At 34.3% G+C, this 19,294-nt stretch overlaps 1 protein-coding gene across 2 annotated transcripts; it reads right to left on the bottom strand.

Annotated features, from left to right (window-relative positions):
- Positions 1-794: 794 nt before the first annotated feature.
- Positions 795-18,307, bottom strand: LOC117344981 (nose resistant to fluoxetine protein 6-like). Of its 2 annotated transcripts, XM_033907884.1 has the most exons (11): positions 11,965-12,174; positions 11,549-11,722; positions 10,576-10,672; positions 8,649-8,741; positions 7,548-7,713; positions 6,146-6,225; positions 5,283-5,402; positions 4,409-4,532; positions 3,465-3,651; positions 2,359-2,501; positions 795-1,988 (listed from the first exon to the last, which is right to left on the bottom strand). In XM_033907884.1, exons 1-11 carry the CDS (start codon positions 12,050-12,052, stop codon positions 1,851-1,853), a joined length of 1,410 nt encoding a protein of 469 aa, XP_033763775.1. In that variant the 5' UTR covers positions 12,053-12,174; the 3' UTR covers positions 795-1,850. The 2 variants fall into 2 exon arrangements, 1 of the variants encoding a protein (XP_033763775.1); XR_004536317.1 differs by lacking the exons at positions 795-1,988; positions 2,359-2,501; positions 3,465-3,651; ... (4 more) ...; positions 8,649-8,741; positions 10,576-10,672 and adding exons at positions 14,143-14,236; positions 14,780-14,861; positions 15,388-15,524; positions 16,491-18,307 and having other exon boundaries at positions 11,605-11,722; positions 11,965-12,268.
- Positions 18,308-19,294: the final 987 nt, after the last annotated feature.

The raw sequence follows: 19,294 nt of genomic DNA, 5'->3' as shown, positions 1-19,294 counted from the left end.
TGCATATCAAAAAGTATGATTCACCGAGACAAATTATGCTAATTGTATGGTCGTGAGACAACAAATGGTGCTGAAATGGAACTTTGACAATGTTCAGTTCCCACCAAAATTCAAATCCCTCCAAAAAAGAAATGAAATTTATTTCTTCTTCCTTATCTCCATGCATACAGATTTCATATTTAGAATGTTGATAGCATGTACGGGTGCCTACATAACTTACTGCTTTCATTGACCTTAACGTTCGTTAAAGGTCACAGAGGTCAAATGACCAAAAATTGAAAATTTAAAACCTTTTCTCAACTGGTTTATTTGATCTTATAGACAGGAAAATGTCCTTGTGCAGATATGTGCAACGTTTCGAGGTCAAATCACCAAACATAACGTAGAAAAAACACTTCAAAAATGTTTCCCCGCCAAAATTATAGATTATCACCAAATTGCATTTGAAATGATTTTCTTCCGATACTCTGACACATACAGACTTAAAAATAAGCAAATCATTAGCATGACTGGCTCGCTACAATAGGTATTCAAATATTTGACCTTGTTCAAAGTCACGGTCAAGGTTTAAAGCCAATGACTCGTTAGAGAATGGAAGTGAAGAGAAAACGAAGAGAAAACTCTAGATAACATGTATTAAAGTGACAGTCAGAACTACAGTTGTATAAGTCTACGATAATTTCCTGGATGGAAATTCCGTGTTTTGATTTTGATCAAACCAAGTTCAAATTGCTTTTGTAAATTCAAAATGCAGTGTTTAATTTAACATTAATAAAATAAATAAAACAAAAATACAAAATATTTCTACCGATTTATTATTCATAGACGTCAATAAACCATTTCGTGTATATGATGTCATAAGCTCACAAAGATAACCAGATTATGTTCTTTTGTATCAGAATAACCACAAGAAATATGACATCAGAGAATTATTCCTGAAAATATGACATTAACACCAATCGCATGATGTGTAAGTGGCCCAAATGAGGACGGAGAACGCAACAATACCAGTGACATATACCAGGGATACATGACGTATTCAGATGATTTAATTGGTTTATCGTAAACCACCTCGCATGTATTTGATAGAATGAATGAAAAATGTAATGCCAATTCTATAATGCTAAAAGTAAGCATATAAACCACTTATACCCTATTTCATGTATATAATCTCTACACATATTCATAAATATATTCATATATTCAGAATTTGAATTAAACCGCACTTGATATGTAGGTTTTATACGAATTAACCCAATTTTATATTCCCAATACTATATGAATGATATCTTTATTGGTTTGGATCTTGAAGCGATGATGCATGAACATTATATTCATCACGATAAAGTGTAATATCGACACATAACAGGTTATGTAAATATAAACTTTAAACAAATTTATTGTGGCGCAGTCAAGTTTTAGCGTCAGATGGCATTGGTGTCCTTGATATAGGTAGTAAAACAATTAAACGTCGCTGTTCCATTATACAACGTGACATGTCAACAATTCTTGACAATTCCTTTAATACTTGTAGATATGTACATTGTTCATTCATTCATGAAGTAAGACTTTTAGATCGTGCAGTTATCGGAAGCTCATTATAATGATGTTTATATATATATTGCTAAGAATATAATATCGTCTGAATAAAAGAGATATAAATATATTATCAACTTTTCCATAGGACAATGATACATTTAAACATTCTACATAAATATGGACGGCGGTAGATATTGAGCTAAAGAGATATCATAAATGTATATAACAAAACCGCAACGAAACATCTACTGAGAGATCTTGATATAGAAGCTGTGTAATATTTATAGTAAAGACATGATTCCTTTCAGCAACTACTTTTCCTCCATTTCCTCCTCCTTGTCTCTCCTCATGATAGCTCTCTCAAGTCCTATCAGAGGGGCCTGGAATGCGAGGTAAATCACACAAGCCACCATGTAGGTCAAGGTCAAGTGTCCCAGGAACAGATAGATCTGGTAAATAAAATGATAATGGTAGTTAAAAAAACCCATTGGAAATAGAAAGAAATATAAACAAATATGTAACGCTATTATTTTTGAAACAGGAAATTTTTAATCAATAAATAGAATGATTCTTTCATAGTGTTTGTTGCATGATCAACATGAAATGAATTAAGAAAACTAATTAATATCATTTTGTTATTTTATGAATTTTTATCTTTGCCTGCAACTATTTATGCAATAATACTTATCTGGTTGTAAATCGTGGTACGCTTTCCAAGAAATTAAAATGGAAATCGTATTTCAAATAGGAGGGAAGGAAGAAATGCCCCATAGGGCCAGAAGTCATGCTATACCGATCATTATCACAGGTTATACTTACTATATTGAAGTCTGTCATGTAGAAGCCTTGTCTATGTGATTGGTAATACGACGCAATGACCAGCGGGTGGACGAGGTAGGCACAGTACGTTAGACGCCTTAGCGGGACAAACACTCCCCAGGATAGAAAGGAGTTCACAAATCCTGAGAATAAGAATCATTGAAATTGATTAGTAAGATAATACAGACGTGTCAAAGAAAAAGACAAAACCATGACAAAAAAGTACTAGCAAGTTAATATCGATAGCATATGCCTTGCTTGTCACGCCAACGGTATATATATATATGTATACTTACATCAAAAGAATAAAGACAATAAAATGATAATAGCGTTCAGAAATATATTGCATATAAAACCGGAAGTGTAACCGCTTTTCAGACCTGAAGCTTGGAGATAAATATAGTGGCGGAACACGATATAATTGCTTATAGTGCAAATACTGAAACAACAAAGAGATATGCTAACTTATTTAGGGTTATAATAGCGTACAGTTTCTGTTTACTAATCAGTAGTACGTTTAACACTTACTAATTTTGACTCACTCAAATTTTAGCATATTTCATTTCAACATATTTTATTGGAAATCAAATGGATTGAACATCAGCCTTAGCCTATATTAAAGTTCTCTCCATAACATATTACATTTATTTCAAATAATTAGTATCCGGTTATTAGTCAATAATGGAAAGTATAGTATATATATAGAAAGAGTATTTGTGAATAATATATAATGATAATCTTGTGTATTTTCTTTTTCTTTATAATATTTTACAAATCATTGTAAATATGTATTAGAACTCGTTTACTACGTAGGTGAGAGACAAGTGCCTGATCAACAACAGAGTTTCAGACTATAATGTTCATTTATTTTAGCATATCACCAATTTTTAACAAATACGCGCAATAATTTTAACAAATAAGCGCAATGATGAATTAGGTTCCAATATCATATGTCAAGAAATAGTTATATAGAATATATATTCAGCGCAATCATAATTGAGCGCAAAGCTTCCATCGCGAAAAGCGCTATAACGCTAAAGTATTTACATTTACAGTATTAGATATATTTGGAAAAATATATTTTAACATTTGATTTTAAAAATTACCTCCATTTCTGGTTACGCATGCAAACACAACCCAACAGACGCAGACTCCCCACAAGGTCTTGTGAACAGCGTTATAGAGGGAAGTCACTCCAGCACTCGCAGAACTACCACTCATCTCGGGGTAAATAGCATACACCATAACACAGGCAAGCGCCGACATCAAAATCCAGATAAAACGGCTGAAAACCTGAAAGGAAAGCAAAAGTAAACATTATGTTACTATTAGTAAACTATCGAAAATAGTATGTAGTGTGTTGCTGCATTATGAACAATTTTACCCTCAGAGCCAAGAGAGTATGACCATCAGCCAAACTAGCAATAGTCAATAATGATATCAACTCTTATGACGATTCATTACAATACACAATATATCTCATGCGTCATTGCATACTTGCATTACAAATTCTGTACTATTTCTTTTCGTACGCGATTCCATGCTCATTCATCTAATTCAAACATGCATGCATCAGTACGTACATACAAACGTGCATTATCCATTGTATTTAAAACACGAGTGCTACCTTTCACTTTCAGGTTAGTGCTTCAGTAAATAATACCTCTGTGTTTGGAAAAATAGAGTTGAGGACCGTATTTGGTATTGAAAGATTAACATATATGGTATATGTTTTTTTTGTTTTTGTAACTCATTCACCTGAGAATTATCGCAATCACAATGCTTAACATACATCATGGACTTTAAAGAAGACGGGTATGAATAACATAATCGTTCTGCATTTTGACTTATAAAAACAACAGATAGGATAATGTAACGGATAAACTAATCAAAAGTTAGAATGTTCATTTTAACGATTTACTCGTACACGCATTATGGCCAAACACGAAAATTGTAAAATGTTCAGGTATTTCTAAACATTTTGATATTTTGTAACTTGTATATCGGAGCTTCCTTCAAAAACCGTGTTATCAAAATGATATGAACCCACCAGATTAATTTTGTATTTGCCTCCAGATCTGTATAGGGCATAACCAAAAATTACACCGACGATATACGGGCCCATCCGACAGTACGGTTTAATGTAATACATCTCGAAATAATCTTCAGTGTTTCTGAAATTAAAAAGAACAACATTTGTTAATGTTAATTCTGACAACAAATGACGAGTTCTGAGAAAAGGCCATAATAAATCGTATGATGTTTACAGACAATCTTAGTTAGATACAACTGGCCTTTATAAACATGTTTCTGTTATACACAGGTAACCTATATAACAATTTTCTTTATGAATAGAAAGTCTTCATAAACAGGTATTGGTAATACACAGGTGGCCTTCATAAACAGGTTTTGGTTAAACACAGGTAACCTTTATAAATAGGTTTTGATTAACACAGGTGGCCTTCTTAAACAGGTTTTGCTTATACACAGGTAGCCTTTATAATCAGGTTTTGGTTAAACACAGGTAACCTTTATCAACAAGTTTAGTATGAGCAGGTAACCTTAATAAGCATGCGGCCCATATAAACAGCTTTTTGTTAAACACAAATGGCCTTAATAAACAGCTGGTCTTTATAAACAGGTCTTGTTTATACACAGGTGGCCTTTATTAACAGGTTTTTGCTATACTTATGTGGCCGTTGAAGTCGATTTGACAGTACACTCATTATATCGGTCACTACATTTTTGACGAGAAAGCAAACCATCAATTTTTATAAAATATCTAACAAGTGCAATCCTACTTTTCTTCTTTAAGGCCTTTATAAGAGACAAACGAAATATAAGTACCGTTATAACATACATAGATACAGTAGATATGAAACATGGAAAAATAAAACATATAGATCATCATTGTACAAACTTACTGTGCTAAATCTGACGAATACCGGGACAATGGGAGGTCATTTGCGTATGAAATATAAGCTGATGCTCCTGTTACACCAACCAGAAATATCGCGGCGATAAATCCTCCAATCTTCTTGGAGCTGAAAAATATCAATACCAAAAAAGGTATAATACTACAACTTGGATCAGAAAATGTCATTATACAAACAAAAATATATATCTAACATCAGTTGTATAGTAAATGAAATTCGGTCCATTTTGTTTAACGCCCTGTTACCAGCCAGAGTCATTTAAGGACGTGCCATATTTTGGAGATCGAGGAAAGCCGGAGTACCCGGAAAAAAAACACCTGCCTACGGTCATTTCAGGCAACTGCCCCCTCGTGGGTTTCGAACTCGTAACCAAGAGGTTGAGGGCTAATGATAAAGTGTCGGGACCCATTAACCACTTGCCCCACGTGGGTTTCGAACTCGTAACCAAGAAGGGGGGGGGGGGGGGGGGGGGGCTAATGATAAAGTGACGGGACCCCTTAACCATTTGCCAACGTGGGTTTCGAACTCGTAACCCAGAGGTTAAGGGGCTAATGATAAAGTGTAGGGACACATTAACCACTTGGCCCACGCGGATTTCGAACTCGTAACCTAGAGGTTGAGGGCTAATGATAAAGTATCGGGACACCTTATCTACTTGCCCCACGTGGGTTTCGAGCTCGTGACCCAGAGATGGAGGGCTAGTGACAGCAGCTAATAATTTTCGCGGAATCAATCCAGCAAACACTACTATTGAAAGCCCGCGAAAAAAATAAAGAACAGAAATTCACGATGATAATATTAAAGTAAAACGTATAAAAACGAACATTCGGGTGTTTTTTATTAATACTTACAAGTACAGAGGGACAAGCAGAATTGGACTGAGGACGTAGAACTGCATGTCATTTGTCAAATACCAAGACCAGCTAAAACACTGAAGATGCATATGGTTAATGTTATTGAATATGAAATAATGTTTTATTATTTTACAATATTGTACATGTGTTTGGACTAGTCTCACGAACAATGTTATTTTACAGAGGATAAGATAAGATATAAACTGAGTAACTGAGAAATATTTAAAGTACCATAACACAAGCATACACTTAACAAAGTGATAGAAGACAAACAGTTTGAACACTTAACAACTGCCCTATGGATGGTTGCGGTAATCTTAATAACATAGTATGATGCCTTTATCGAGATAAGGACTCATCTCAACTATTGATTTCATGAAATTACTTAATTTTGTTGATTAGAACAAATGTATTTCATGCAAGTTATATGCTGCTTAACATACTGTTAATGAATATCATTCCATGTAAATAATATATCTACGTTTATAAAAGTATAAAGCGACAGAACAAAAACAAAACAAAAAACTATTTATATGCATGCGCAGCTAGGGTTAATATATTGTCAAATATAATTGTTAATAAGCTTTTAATATTACTAAAACACACTAAGTTGTTACTAATGAGTATCAGATAATATTTACTTGATAAAAATGATATCATCACGGCTTATTTCAGGTCTTCTTTTTTTTATTAAATCCACAGGAAACGAACATAAAGTGATTGGTTATTGTAATGCATCTCTACGATATATACAATGCAGTCGTACAAGCATACTCATTCGACAACACTTCTGCAATCAGAACCCTTGTAAGAGCAAAAGAAAAGACAAAACCAGAAACAAAACTGCTGAAATTCCGTTGAGCAGCCCATTCAAAAAGACACTGTTTATTGTCAGGTTCAACGTCATAAGACTATGTCTCAGATGATGCTATTATTTACCGTGGGGTTTTTTTTTTGGGGGGGGGGGGTTTGGTGGGGTTTTTTTTGGGTTTTTTTACGTATATATTATGTTTTATCTTTAAGCTTTAAAATAAAATAAATAGAAATTCCCATATATATTGAATATGACATATATTTTACTCGCATGACAGGATATACCGATATTTATCACACGTGCAAAATTTCAAATATCGATATTATGTAATTCTCGTTAAAGTTATGTTATGTTAAACGGTAAACCGTAAAATATCCTTTACCATTATATACGATATCAGGAATATAAGATTAACAAATAACTTGGTCTAGCAAATATATAAGTATGCTGCGAATTGCCGCCACATTTCATGCTTATGTTTTAAATAGTTAACATTATTCAGGTATATTAAACCAATTGTTGACAATCCTTTCATAAAATAATTGATAATCGTTACAAGTATGATTAACATTACTAAATACGTACTCTGTTTTCACTTTTGACGAAATTGTTTATATATAGAGGGTTTGTCCACCAAGTGTCTTTACAGAAATTAGTCTCGATTCCGTCTGGTGACCACATAGGTCCATCGCCAAGATAACGGAACAGTGCAATATCCACCATCATAACCAGCATGTAGGGTGGTGTCAACCTGAATGTTGAAAGGTCAAGACAAATAAAATTAATAACATAATGCTTCTAGATGCTACAGCGCCGGGAAAGAGTAATTATGATTGATTTAAAGTAAGAATAGGATTTCATATTTTTATACAAAACCCCAACGTTGAATACGTTATGCTATTTCAGCCCTTCAAAAGTTCGTGCTTTTTATTGTGTTTTTTAAAATTAAAATAGGAAAAATAATTAGAATCATCCCGAAAAAATTCTCGCGTTGACCTTTTCGTCCGAGATACGTCAATATAACAAGTATTGGACATCGTTTTAAAATGTTGACTAACCACTTATGCAAGATACCTATTTTCCTTTCGACTGTCAAGCAAAGGTCAACACAATTATTATACATCTAGGTCTCAAACGCGATATTAGGACACTGTTGTCTATTTTCATTTATTGGTTATCAGATAGTGTGCAAACCATGGGTGCAATTTTATGCAGTTTTGTGACAGGTGCACCCGTGTGAAGCTAACTGGGATATCTTTAAATATACATATTTTTCTTTCTAAATCACAACATGCTGATGTTTTCGCACCTTGAACAGCCAGGGTCACTAAGAGGCGGAGTCTCTTTATAGTAGTTGGCGACTAACTCAATTAACAACACACTCGAGGCAAACCCAGAGCAATTAGATAAAGTGTCTTGCCCAAGAACACAGCCATAACAACACAGGCCGGCCCATTTTTTTAGCTCCCCGAGAAACACAAACCCCCACGGGTAGGGAGCGTCGAACTACACACCTCGGGTCTTCGCCTGAGATTACGTTGCCGACGCTCTAACCGACTGAGTTACCGCACCCCTGCATACTGATCAAGATCATGTTGAAATTCAATCGTAGTATACATATATAGAAATAGAACTAATTATACCAGCCCTCCAGATCTTAATACATGTCTTGCATTCTTGACTTACCTCCAGAACCTATGGAAGTAGAATTTGAACCAGTTTATGCAACCTTTCTCTCTCTTCATCTCCTTCATAAAAAAGTAGGAGACCAAAATCCCGCTGTCAACATACAATATAAACCCTTAACTAGTGTAAAACCATGTAAACTTTAAATTTGATTTTGAAAACTTTTTTCTCTGAATTAGAAGGATTTTTTCTACTTTCAGGAACAAAGCAATATAACGAAGCATAGATTCATTCAAAAGGGGGAAAAAACTAAAAGATATATGCTTCATAATTTCATTGATAAATAAACATTCTTTTCATTAAAATTGTGTTTTAAGAGTGAAATTACAAAAGAAGCAACATTTACATGAATATATTACATAGCAAGGGAACATGAGTCTATTTTTAGGTTAAATTAATTTATTATTATTTCTATAATTATCAAACTGCGTCTCTGTATTGTATATCACACATAGGTTTATATGTTGAGTGAACATGTCAATCTGGAGTGTAGAAAGTGCCCTGGAGATGTTGTCCTAGCATTTGTTATACTGTAGTCGTGCTTAATTGTTACAGTATAGGAAAATAGGTGTACATAAGCTTTGCCGAAGGCAAAATCCAACGTCACTTAATGCATAATTTAAGTGGTCGCTAAAAGTGCATTAGGATAATGATTACATTAGTTCAAGGCATTCATTAGGTCGTGAACTACATGTATGAGAAAATTATCTGATATTGTACAACTTCTGTTACTAAATTTATAGTTAAACGCTCTCTTCAATTCGATCGCTGTTTGGTAAGAACCTCCTGGTGAACTTTGTGTCCCCGAGGTTTTTTCTACAACTCATAATTACAAGTCAAAGTTCTTGTGAATAACGGCATCTATTTACTAATATATACACATTTAATGTCATATTCAATATTATTCAATACCTGAATGTTGCCCTTCAGGTTGAATTATGAATTACGGTGGTGTACCTTTTACATTTGTTAAGACCATTTTTATTGTTCCTTCATCCATATTTGTATGCAATTGTCATGTAAACATGTACACTAAAATGTATTATGTCACAATACTACAAACATTTCTATAACCATTCTGCACAGAAAAGAGGATACAAAAAGGAATCAAACTAATCTATACATCATTTTGATGCCTATTGGGTTGTATATATAAGCATAGTTTTCATTCTACGTATTTATGTAGTAATTCAACATACTTGTAGTGTGAATACAAGATTCATTTGATCAAAATATCGTAAGTCGTAAGTATCGGTTTTGTTTTTTGTTGTTTTGGTTTTTGTTGTTTTGTTTTGTTTTTTGTTGTTTTTTTTTGTTGTTGTTTTTTTTTGGAAGGTAGAGGGGGGAGGAGGGTCATAAAACTCCTAACTGGCCTACTCTCCGATTGTGACCAGATTTCGTCTGTTCTGACCAGCTTTCGTCAGTTCCGATCAGCTTTCGTCAGATCTGACAAGCTTTCGTCAGATCTGACGAGGTTTCGTCAGATCTGACCACCTTTCTTCAGTTCTGGCCATTTCTCTTTCAAACCATATGTTCACGTGCTATATTACTAGTTGAGTCAGTATAGTAAAACACTTTTTGCAATGTATGTGCCATTAGATTTATACAAAATATTATAATTGTATTGACATATCAAAATGCTCTCCACATCTTATTTTGATAATATGGTCGAACTTACATCACCATCAAAATACATCGAAAATGTATCTTTATTCTTCACTGCCATCTTGCATCCTCATATGGCGACACTCCCATACCATAAAATAAGTATTCATGATTATTCATGCAACACGAGACATAATTATTCACATAATCCGTGTAATGAATATTCATGCAAAAGGATACATGCTGTTCATGTAACACGAGAGCCATGCATTCTCAAACGTATGTATCACTTAAACATTTCCATCAACAGATCTATACTCACGTCATAGCAAACAATGAATCCACTGACAAAAATCCATTGGACACTGCCATAAAACTGTGACGCTCAAACATCTGAGTCTTGCCCGACCATTGGTTCGCTAAAATTCAACCAATCATAGTAAGATGTGTATTTATATATAAATATTACTGTATCGCTTCTTCAGTTTTGTTAAAAGATTTTTCACTCACAACACTCATAAAATGACACCCTAGGTATTAAAAAGTATATCATAAACATCAACAAATGTAATAGGAATCATAGTAATAATCGATTATCAAAGAAGAAAGTTCCATACAAAATATAAAAAAAATATAAAAATATTACAGAACACTATAGAATTTCCTCGGGGTGCAACTAATTATTTATCCACTTTAAATTCAAAAGACATAATTAGAAGCCCAACCTTTTTGAGGAAGATGATAATAGGGTAAAATATGTAACTTTTGGTATTGTATCAAAAACAGCCTTGTCTTATTTTCAATCAATTATGCTTGCTCTTCGTCGGTTATGCGGAATCTTTAATACGAACAATCATGATTTCAGATGTAAGCATATGATTGAAAATTTATAACTTCTTTCAAAAGATATCATAACACTAATATTTTCGTAAAGATTTGTCGACAAAGACATTCATCATTCGAAAGTAACAACGCGTGAGTTATGCGATAAAACACGTTAGTGCGCGTAATAACGCTTATTTTTCGCGATATAAAGCGTTAGTTTCGCGATACGTGTTAGTTTCGTGTAATAACGGAAAAGTGTCGCGATATAACTCGAAAAAATATCATTTTCCTCTACGGAAATGGTCTCAAACGGCTTTCGTAGATATGTGCCATTCTGAAGTGAATAATTTCCGGGAATGAAAATGAATGGAGGCTTTCAACGCGAAAAGCGCTTAAATAAGATCAACGCTAAAATATATGTTTTTACAGTAATACATTTGATATTCTACTTTAGTACATAAAACACTTACTAAAAACGTTGGAATCCAGGGCGCTGCTGAAAGTTTGAGCTAAAATAACCCAGCTCATGCTGAAGAAGCGGATTCCATTTATAGCTCCAATGGTGTCTGGTTTGTCGTCGGTATTCAGTAACTTCTTTACATTGGTCCACACGGAAAATGACAGAATTAATCTTGAGCAAATTCCTGTAGGTATATGATTTTTATATGATATACAAGGACATTTAATGTACTATATCATACTGTAGTAGTTAGTGATATGCTTTACTACACTACAATCGAATTGAAATGATACGCTCAAAAAGTGAATGTTTAAGATTATATTCAAATGTGTCAGGAGTCGACTTATATGATATTGACAAGGTTCGCAATGAGAAGAAAATAATTAAAGTCATATACAGGAATTTAAACAAAGCAAAAATATTTACCCGAATATGGAGTGGTAGTGTTTTCAGTTTGATTGGCGTCACCATTAATTTTATACATATATCCGGGATCGGCGCCGTTTGTTTTCATCTCTCCGGTTTTGTATCGAATTTTATCTCAACGTGATTTATGCTTGTTCCCTTATCCACACTGGATATTTCAGATAAGCCGTTTTCTGCTTTTTCGTCATCGTTTTCCTCCACCATTGCTGGTTGCTTTGCTTTTCTTCTTAATTTCGGACTCACAAGGATAACATCAAACAAGGTTGCAAATAATAGCAGGACAAAGAACGATCCAATCACGCATCTGTAACATATTTCATATACGCATGACAATTACAATACAAAAATAAATAGAAGTAGAAATATCACTTTCATCATTTAGATATTCTCATTCATTTATTAACAAAATTGGTTGAATTGTATTTTTTTTTTTTTTTTTTTTTTTGAAAATGTTACGCAAAACCTACGAACTTTGCATTTGCAAGACAGTTTCACAAAGGCGTCAGGAACTGTCCGTAACTTACGACAGGAAGTAGGGGGGGGGGGGGGGGTGGCGAGGAGGGGCGGGGGCATTTACCACTCTCTAAAGTAACGTGGAGTTAAATCAGAGGGCAATGTTTAAAAGAGGTCTCGTCTAAATTTGTTTATATCTATTTTATCTCCCTCACTCACTTTCTACATTTCATTTCTGGTCCATAGAGTCACATTAGTAATCCCAGAATGAAGAAACAGCATCGTTCCATTGTATTCAATATTTAACATATATTTCCCGTATAAAAATTGTACCAAAATGTGTTATCTACCTGTATTACTTTTTTAACATACAATCCTTCCAGCTTCACGAGTAATATAGAATTTCGTAAAGACATATCTCAAAATGGTTTTGGAAAGGGTTCAGAATGTTTACTTATTAAACGAATTCCGAAATATGAAACAGGATAAAAACAACAGCACACAACCATGTACAAATACAAAAAAGAGGCAACATTTTCTACAAGGAATATTATAATGCACTTACATTTGTATCCGCGATATTCACACTCGCAAATGGTACATACGTAGTAATAACTTGACATTGTATCAACCTTTGTAGATAGTCTTACAGTCCGTTATGTTAAATAGAACCATTCTTTGTCAACTGGTTTAGCCCTATGCCGGGATTATCTGAGAAGTTTATTATTTCCAAAGCAAAATGCCATTTTAACATCAGCTGTAAACATTTTGATGAACTCAATTTAAGAGCATTTCCAAATTTTAACAGATAAGCGCAATAATTGATAGGCGCACCAACATTACTTTCACTAGAAATTGTATATAGAAAATGTATAGAAATTGTATATAGAAAATGTATATATATAGAAAATGTATATAGAAAATACTGTTAGCGTAATTATGCTGTAGGGAAAGGCTTCAAACGCAAAAGCACTGAAATAATGTATCCAGTTCAATACGTTTGCATACATATCATTATTTCCGCATTTGCTAAATCGTGAACTGTCAATAATATTACCGTGTCGTTCTATAATTAAACAATGCTATACTAGTGATTCGTCCTGCAAAATTGTATGATTGTTCTGCAAATATAAAGGTTACAGCAATAAACTTATCAACATGTGTTATGTATATGGTGTTACTGGTCTGTGAGACACCTTATAATTGTACAATCTAGGGGAGATAATCTAACTCCATATGGATATGAGTTATTCGCCTTTGTTGTAATTATTTTCGTTTGTAAGATACATTTTGATTATTCATATAAAGACTTGGAACTGGAAAGACGTTTGTTGGTTTTGTCTGACGATATGTAGCGTAAAGCGAATTCCCCATACCTCACAATATTACACATGTATATATATATAAACGATATATAAACGATGTATGACGTCATAGACACTTTACTTAGTTATACTGTACTGAGGAGCAGCTAGGCTGCGAAAGCGCTTAACATTATGTAACCAAAAATAATTATGTTTTTATTGTATATATATCTTAACCTTCATATAGACAGAAATTTCAATCGTTTCGAAAGTGAAATAAGTTTCAAATTTTCAAAAGGGAATGTTTGGCATTATTCTTGAAGCATTATTATCTTGCAAAATGTGTAATATTACAGAATATCATTTTAACTGACGTAATCGTCTAACTCAAACGGTGAACTGGCGAGAAAGATATACTTACATAGCTACGATCGCCTTTGTATCGTATTCTATTTCTTTTTGACATCTGACGTAGTTGATGGCGGGTAACTCAATCACAGGGATAAGGCCAAACACTGCCAGGCAAAAATACAGAATCTTACATACGAATATGGTAAAGTTGTTATACTAGCGGGAGACCCATTTTCACTATATTTGTGGTCATTGAATGAGGCGTGAAAATACAGGGAAAAAGTGTTAAGAAACTCTCACTGCAGAATATCAACAAGGCGGTGTTGAGCGAAATTTGGTGTCCGCTAACTAGTTCCGACAACCACGAAATATCAGCCCCGTGAATTCAACAACTAATCATTTTTGTACAATATTTGTCATACATGTTGTTCCAGAGTTGTAAAATAGAAAATGTTTACATTACAATATCTATCCGCATAATATTAATACAACGCATATTACATGTGATCTAGATATTGACAAACCGGTTAAGCTGGTCACGTGCATGTGTGTTGTGATGCCACTTTAGTGACTTCATCAAGTCGAATGTTGTCTATATTAAAATTGCAGTATATATTTTTATGATAGAATTTCTAATTTTTATAATACAATAAGGTTCCTGTGATTAGGGCCATGGAGGATAGGTGGGTGTTTCAGTTTATACATACCTTCACCAGCGAGATTATGAATATCCTCTACAGTACAGCTCTTCGGCAGACACATACCCAACTTGAAGGCGTCCTCGTTGCCCTAAAATAGCGATTATGTACAGATCAGTAGTAAACAACAATTCTATGTACACCGACCTCCATACTTACCTATGCATTAAGCAGAAAATATTTTGTAATTCAGTAAATGTGATGATACAAATGTAAACTTTTTTTTGTCAGACAACTTTTTATCATACTGCTTTTATTGTGAATGGACAGCCGATTGCTTGATGATCTGCAATTCCTCTAAATGAAATATTTTTGCAATAAAGAGACCATATTTTCAAAGTGTTCAGGTAATAATTCATAGAATTATTATTATTGTAAAAAGAAGATGTTTTTTATAAATCTTTGAAATATCTTGAGGTTGCGATTGGATGATGAAGCGCTTATTAATAAACTTGACTCGAAAACGTGTTTTATTACTGACGACAAAATAACTTGCCATCGCTTGCAAACAATACAAAAATTCTCCCATGCAAACGCAAATTCGTTCGAGGCATGACGACGACGACGACGACGACGACGATGATGATGATGATGATGATGATGATTAACATACTCACAGCGACACAATAGTTGGTTTCAAATTGAATTCCCTTCTGGACATCAGCCTCTATGGTTAAACACTGATCATAGGAACCAAGCCAGTTTATATGTCCGTCCAAAACACCAGATGGAAGCTTACCCCAGGAGTCAATCACTACAAGAAAAAATATTCAGATCTCAGAAAATACCAACCAATCCCAAGTGTATAATGACTTGAACATCGACCAACTCCTGTTTATTGTAACTTTGTGAAGTCTCGGAAAACCAGGAACCATCAACCCGTTAATGTCAGAAATAATAATGTACTTATCTTTGTAAATATCTGACATGAGAATGTATGATATGTAGATACTTGTCCGACATCAAAATGTACATATCTATACAAATGACGTACAAAACATTGAACATATCTATATAAAGGACGGACACTTGAGAAACTTTCCCTTTACTTAAAGTTACCCATAATCAATCAGCATATCGTCATATTGTCATAAGAAAATATTTTTTGCATGTAAAAGGCATTGAATGGTTTTTACTGTTAGAATATTGTATGACAGAATATCAACATTTTTCATGAGTGCGAATTAAAAATACATATATTAATATATTGTTTCAGACGAGTAATATTTATGTGATTGTCAAAAACGTTCAATTTTCTATTTGTGAAAAGAAGTCATACGTAAAAAGTGTGGAAAACATTCATTAGCATAATACGCATACTATTTAAGTATTGTGATGACGTTGCACTAGAAAACAAGACGCCATTTTGAATCGACTGACCAACGCAATTTCAGTGTTTTCTCTTGTTACCCGTAAATTTTTACTCACAAAACTGTGGGTAATTAAGTATTTGATCAGAAGACCTTTTTTTCTTTTCTTTTTTTTTCTTTACTTTTTTTTCATGGTTCTAGCAAACTAATCACGCATTCAACATTCGTTTTAGTTCGTCCTGAACCGTTTAATCATTAATTATAAATGCGGTAGTTAGAAATCATCGTTTTGATTGGACAAAACTATAAACGTTATATAGTCCGCACTGATGACATTTTTAGCATTGGTTATGCCGATGCTATGAGGATTAAGATTATTTTTCTACTGTAATTATATTTAAATTTCTTACTTCGGAAGGCCCACGTCTTGTTTGCCTGGATCTCCGAGATGACAAAATTCAGACCGGCACTGCATCCAGTACTCAGTCCGCTTAGGTCTAAATATTCCAATGGGTTAAAGTCTGTCCCGTTTGGCAGCTGAAAATTACCCTGAGATAATGCACTCTGTGCACTTTGTAAAATATTCATCACATCGGCGACTTGTGCTGGGTCCAGTCCGTCTATGTTCACACTTTGAAGTATTAAAGCAAGTGTTTGGGGGTCCATTGTAGATACCAAGGTCAGAAGGCCATTGATGTCATCGGCTGAAACTTGGATATCTCCCGAAGCTATTGCATTTTGCAACATTGCCATCATTCCACCTAGTTGAGACGGGTCAAATCCATCTGAATTTAAACTTTGGAGTATTAAAGCAAATATTTGGGGGTCCAACGATGATAATAAATTGAGAAGGCCGTCAGTGTCAACGGTTGGAACTTGGGTATTTCCTGAAGCTATTAAACTCTGCAACACCGCCATCGCTCCACCAAGTTGGGACGGGTCAAATCCATCTATGTTTAAAGTTTGAAGCAATGATGTCAAGGTTTGTGCGTCAATAGTTGACACCATATTGAGAAGGTCGTCAATATCACCATTGGGAAGCTGGATAATCCCAGAAGATATCAAAGTGTGTAAAGTTTGCAAACCAGTCAATACTCCGCTGATTTCTGAAGGATCCACAATATCAATGTTTAAACTTTGAAGTAATAACTGCAGATCTTGTTCGTTCATCGTAGATATCATATTCAGAATATCATTTAAATCCCCGCTAGGAGGTAGAACATTCCCATCGGATACTGAATCTTTTAGATTTTGTATAATTGCCAGCGCATCGACAAATTGTGAAGAACTTAATGTATCTACGTTCAAACTCTGAAGTAATGACTGTAGACTGTTTTCGTCCATATTTGATATCAAATTGACCAGGTCGCCTACATTTCCTCCGGGAAGTTGTGAGGATCCCCATGTTACTATGCTTAAGAGACCTTCTAAAACCGTCATCGCGTTGCTGAGTCCTGAAGAATTCGGTACGTTGATGTTTAAACTTTGAAGCATTGCCGCAAAGGTTTGTTCATCCAGCGACGGAATCATGGACATCGTGCCAAGCAGTTCCTCTAAAGTCATAGAACTCGGCAATAGGCTCATTCCCTGGTTTAAGAATTCAGCCCAACCTTGAACAGATGGTGGCTGAAAAGTCGTAGACTGTCCGGTGTTTGTGTTCGCAGTAGTCGATTGTCCATCATGAACTGATGCTATCAAATCTTGTAAGATTCTCTGAGCATCGGCAAATTGTTTAGAACTTAACATTTCTACGTTCAAGCTTTGAAGTAATAACTCCAGGCTTTGTTCATCCATCGTTGATATCAAACTGACTAGATCGCCAATGTTGCCGTCCGGAAGTTGTGTAGATCCCCAAGAGACTATCTTCAAAAGGTTTTTCAAAACTGCCATCAGGTTAGTAAGTTCTGAAGAGTTCGGTACATCTATGTTTAAACTTTGAAGAATCATTCCAAATGTATTTTCGTCTAGCGTTGGAATCATGCTCATCGTACCAAGTAGTTCTTCTAAAGTCATATAGCTCGGCAGTAGCGTCATTCCTTGGTTTACGAATTCAACCCATCCTTGAACAGACGGTTGCTGAGAAGTCGTAGATTGTCCACCGTTTACATTCACAGTTGTAGATTGCCCGCCGCATAAATCCACCGCACAGATAATAAAAACAAATGTAGCCGTCGCCACCTCCTTGAATTTCTTCATGGCTACCGTCGCTATGATGGTACCTTCTATACTGTTCACCTAGCCAGTATATAACTTTCTTTGGTCACGTCACACACTCTTACCACGTGACAGTTCTCACGCTACTCAATATGGTACACAATGTTTTCCTGCGTTATATGATACGTAAAGCTCGCTTCTAGCGTATATCTTTATCAACAACAGTATAATTATATCATAATTTAGATAGTGTATTACATTAAACAGAACTTGCATTATGACTTTAAATTAAGAAGGGGCAAAATATAACAATTAAATTTGCATAAATATATATTTATTATTTATCCTATTGTTCAAAGATGGTCGTCTCAAAACGTACTAAATGTATAGTGTTTGAGATGGTTTATTGACAGTTACCGTTGTATTGGCTTTATAATTTTTTTCAACTACCGATTATCATTATACATCGAAACATTAGTCACTCTCATGTGCAGAGTGGTACTATGGTCGTGTTTGAAAAACCTGCCGAGAAAAAAGACTGAGTTTGAAATACGTGTATTATAATGAATCTTTTAAACATTTTGATGATACTGCGTATTTGGGTTATTTTTTTTTTTTTTTTTTTTAAATCTTTATGAAATATTTAAAGATGCTCGTTTTCGTGCTATGCTAGGAAAAGCCTCTTGCTGAAGCAAGAGGCTTTTCCTAGGGAGTATTCCGAGGTCGGCAAACCATCATTTGCCTTTAAACTTCCTATTTTGTGTGAGTCATCGGGAAACGTTGCGTCACTATATTTTCTGCATTTCTGCTTATTTGTGTATAACATGATTTGGACCTTTATTGAAATAAAGTAACAATTGAAATTGTGATAATCTTATTCTTCAATAAAATATTCGCTAAATGGCGTGTTCTGAATCTTCCATCATATGAGAACGGTCATATGTCATGTTTTGTAATCATTATATTGTGTCTTATTATTTCATTGAATGCATGAATCAATAAATATAAATTTATTATATATACCTGTTAGTCATTTATTGTTAATACAAATTTTGATAAT

This window comes from Pecten maximus, chromosome 16 (assembly GCF_902652985.1).
Source record: "Pecten maximus chromosome 16, xPecMax1.1, whole genome shotgun sequence".
Lineage (NCBI taxonomy): Eukaryota > Metazoa > Mollusca > Bivalvia > Pectinida > Pectinidae > Pecten > Pecten maximus.
This window is presented reverse-complemented; position numbering and strand designations above follow the sequence as displayed.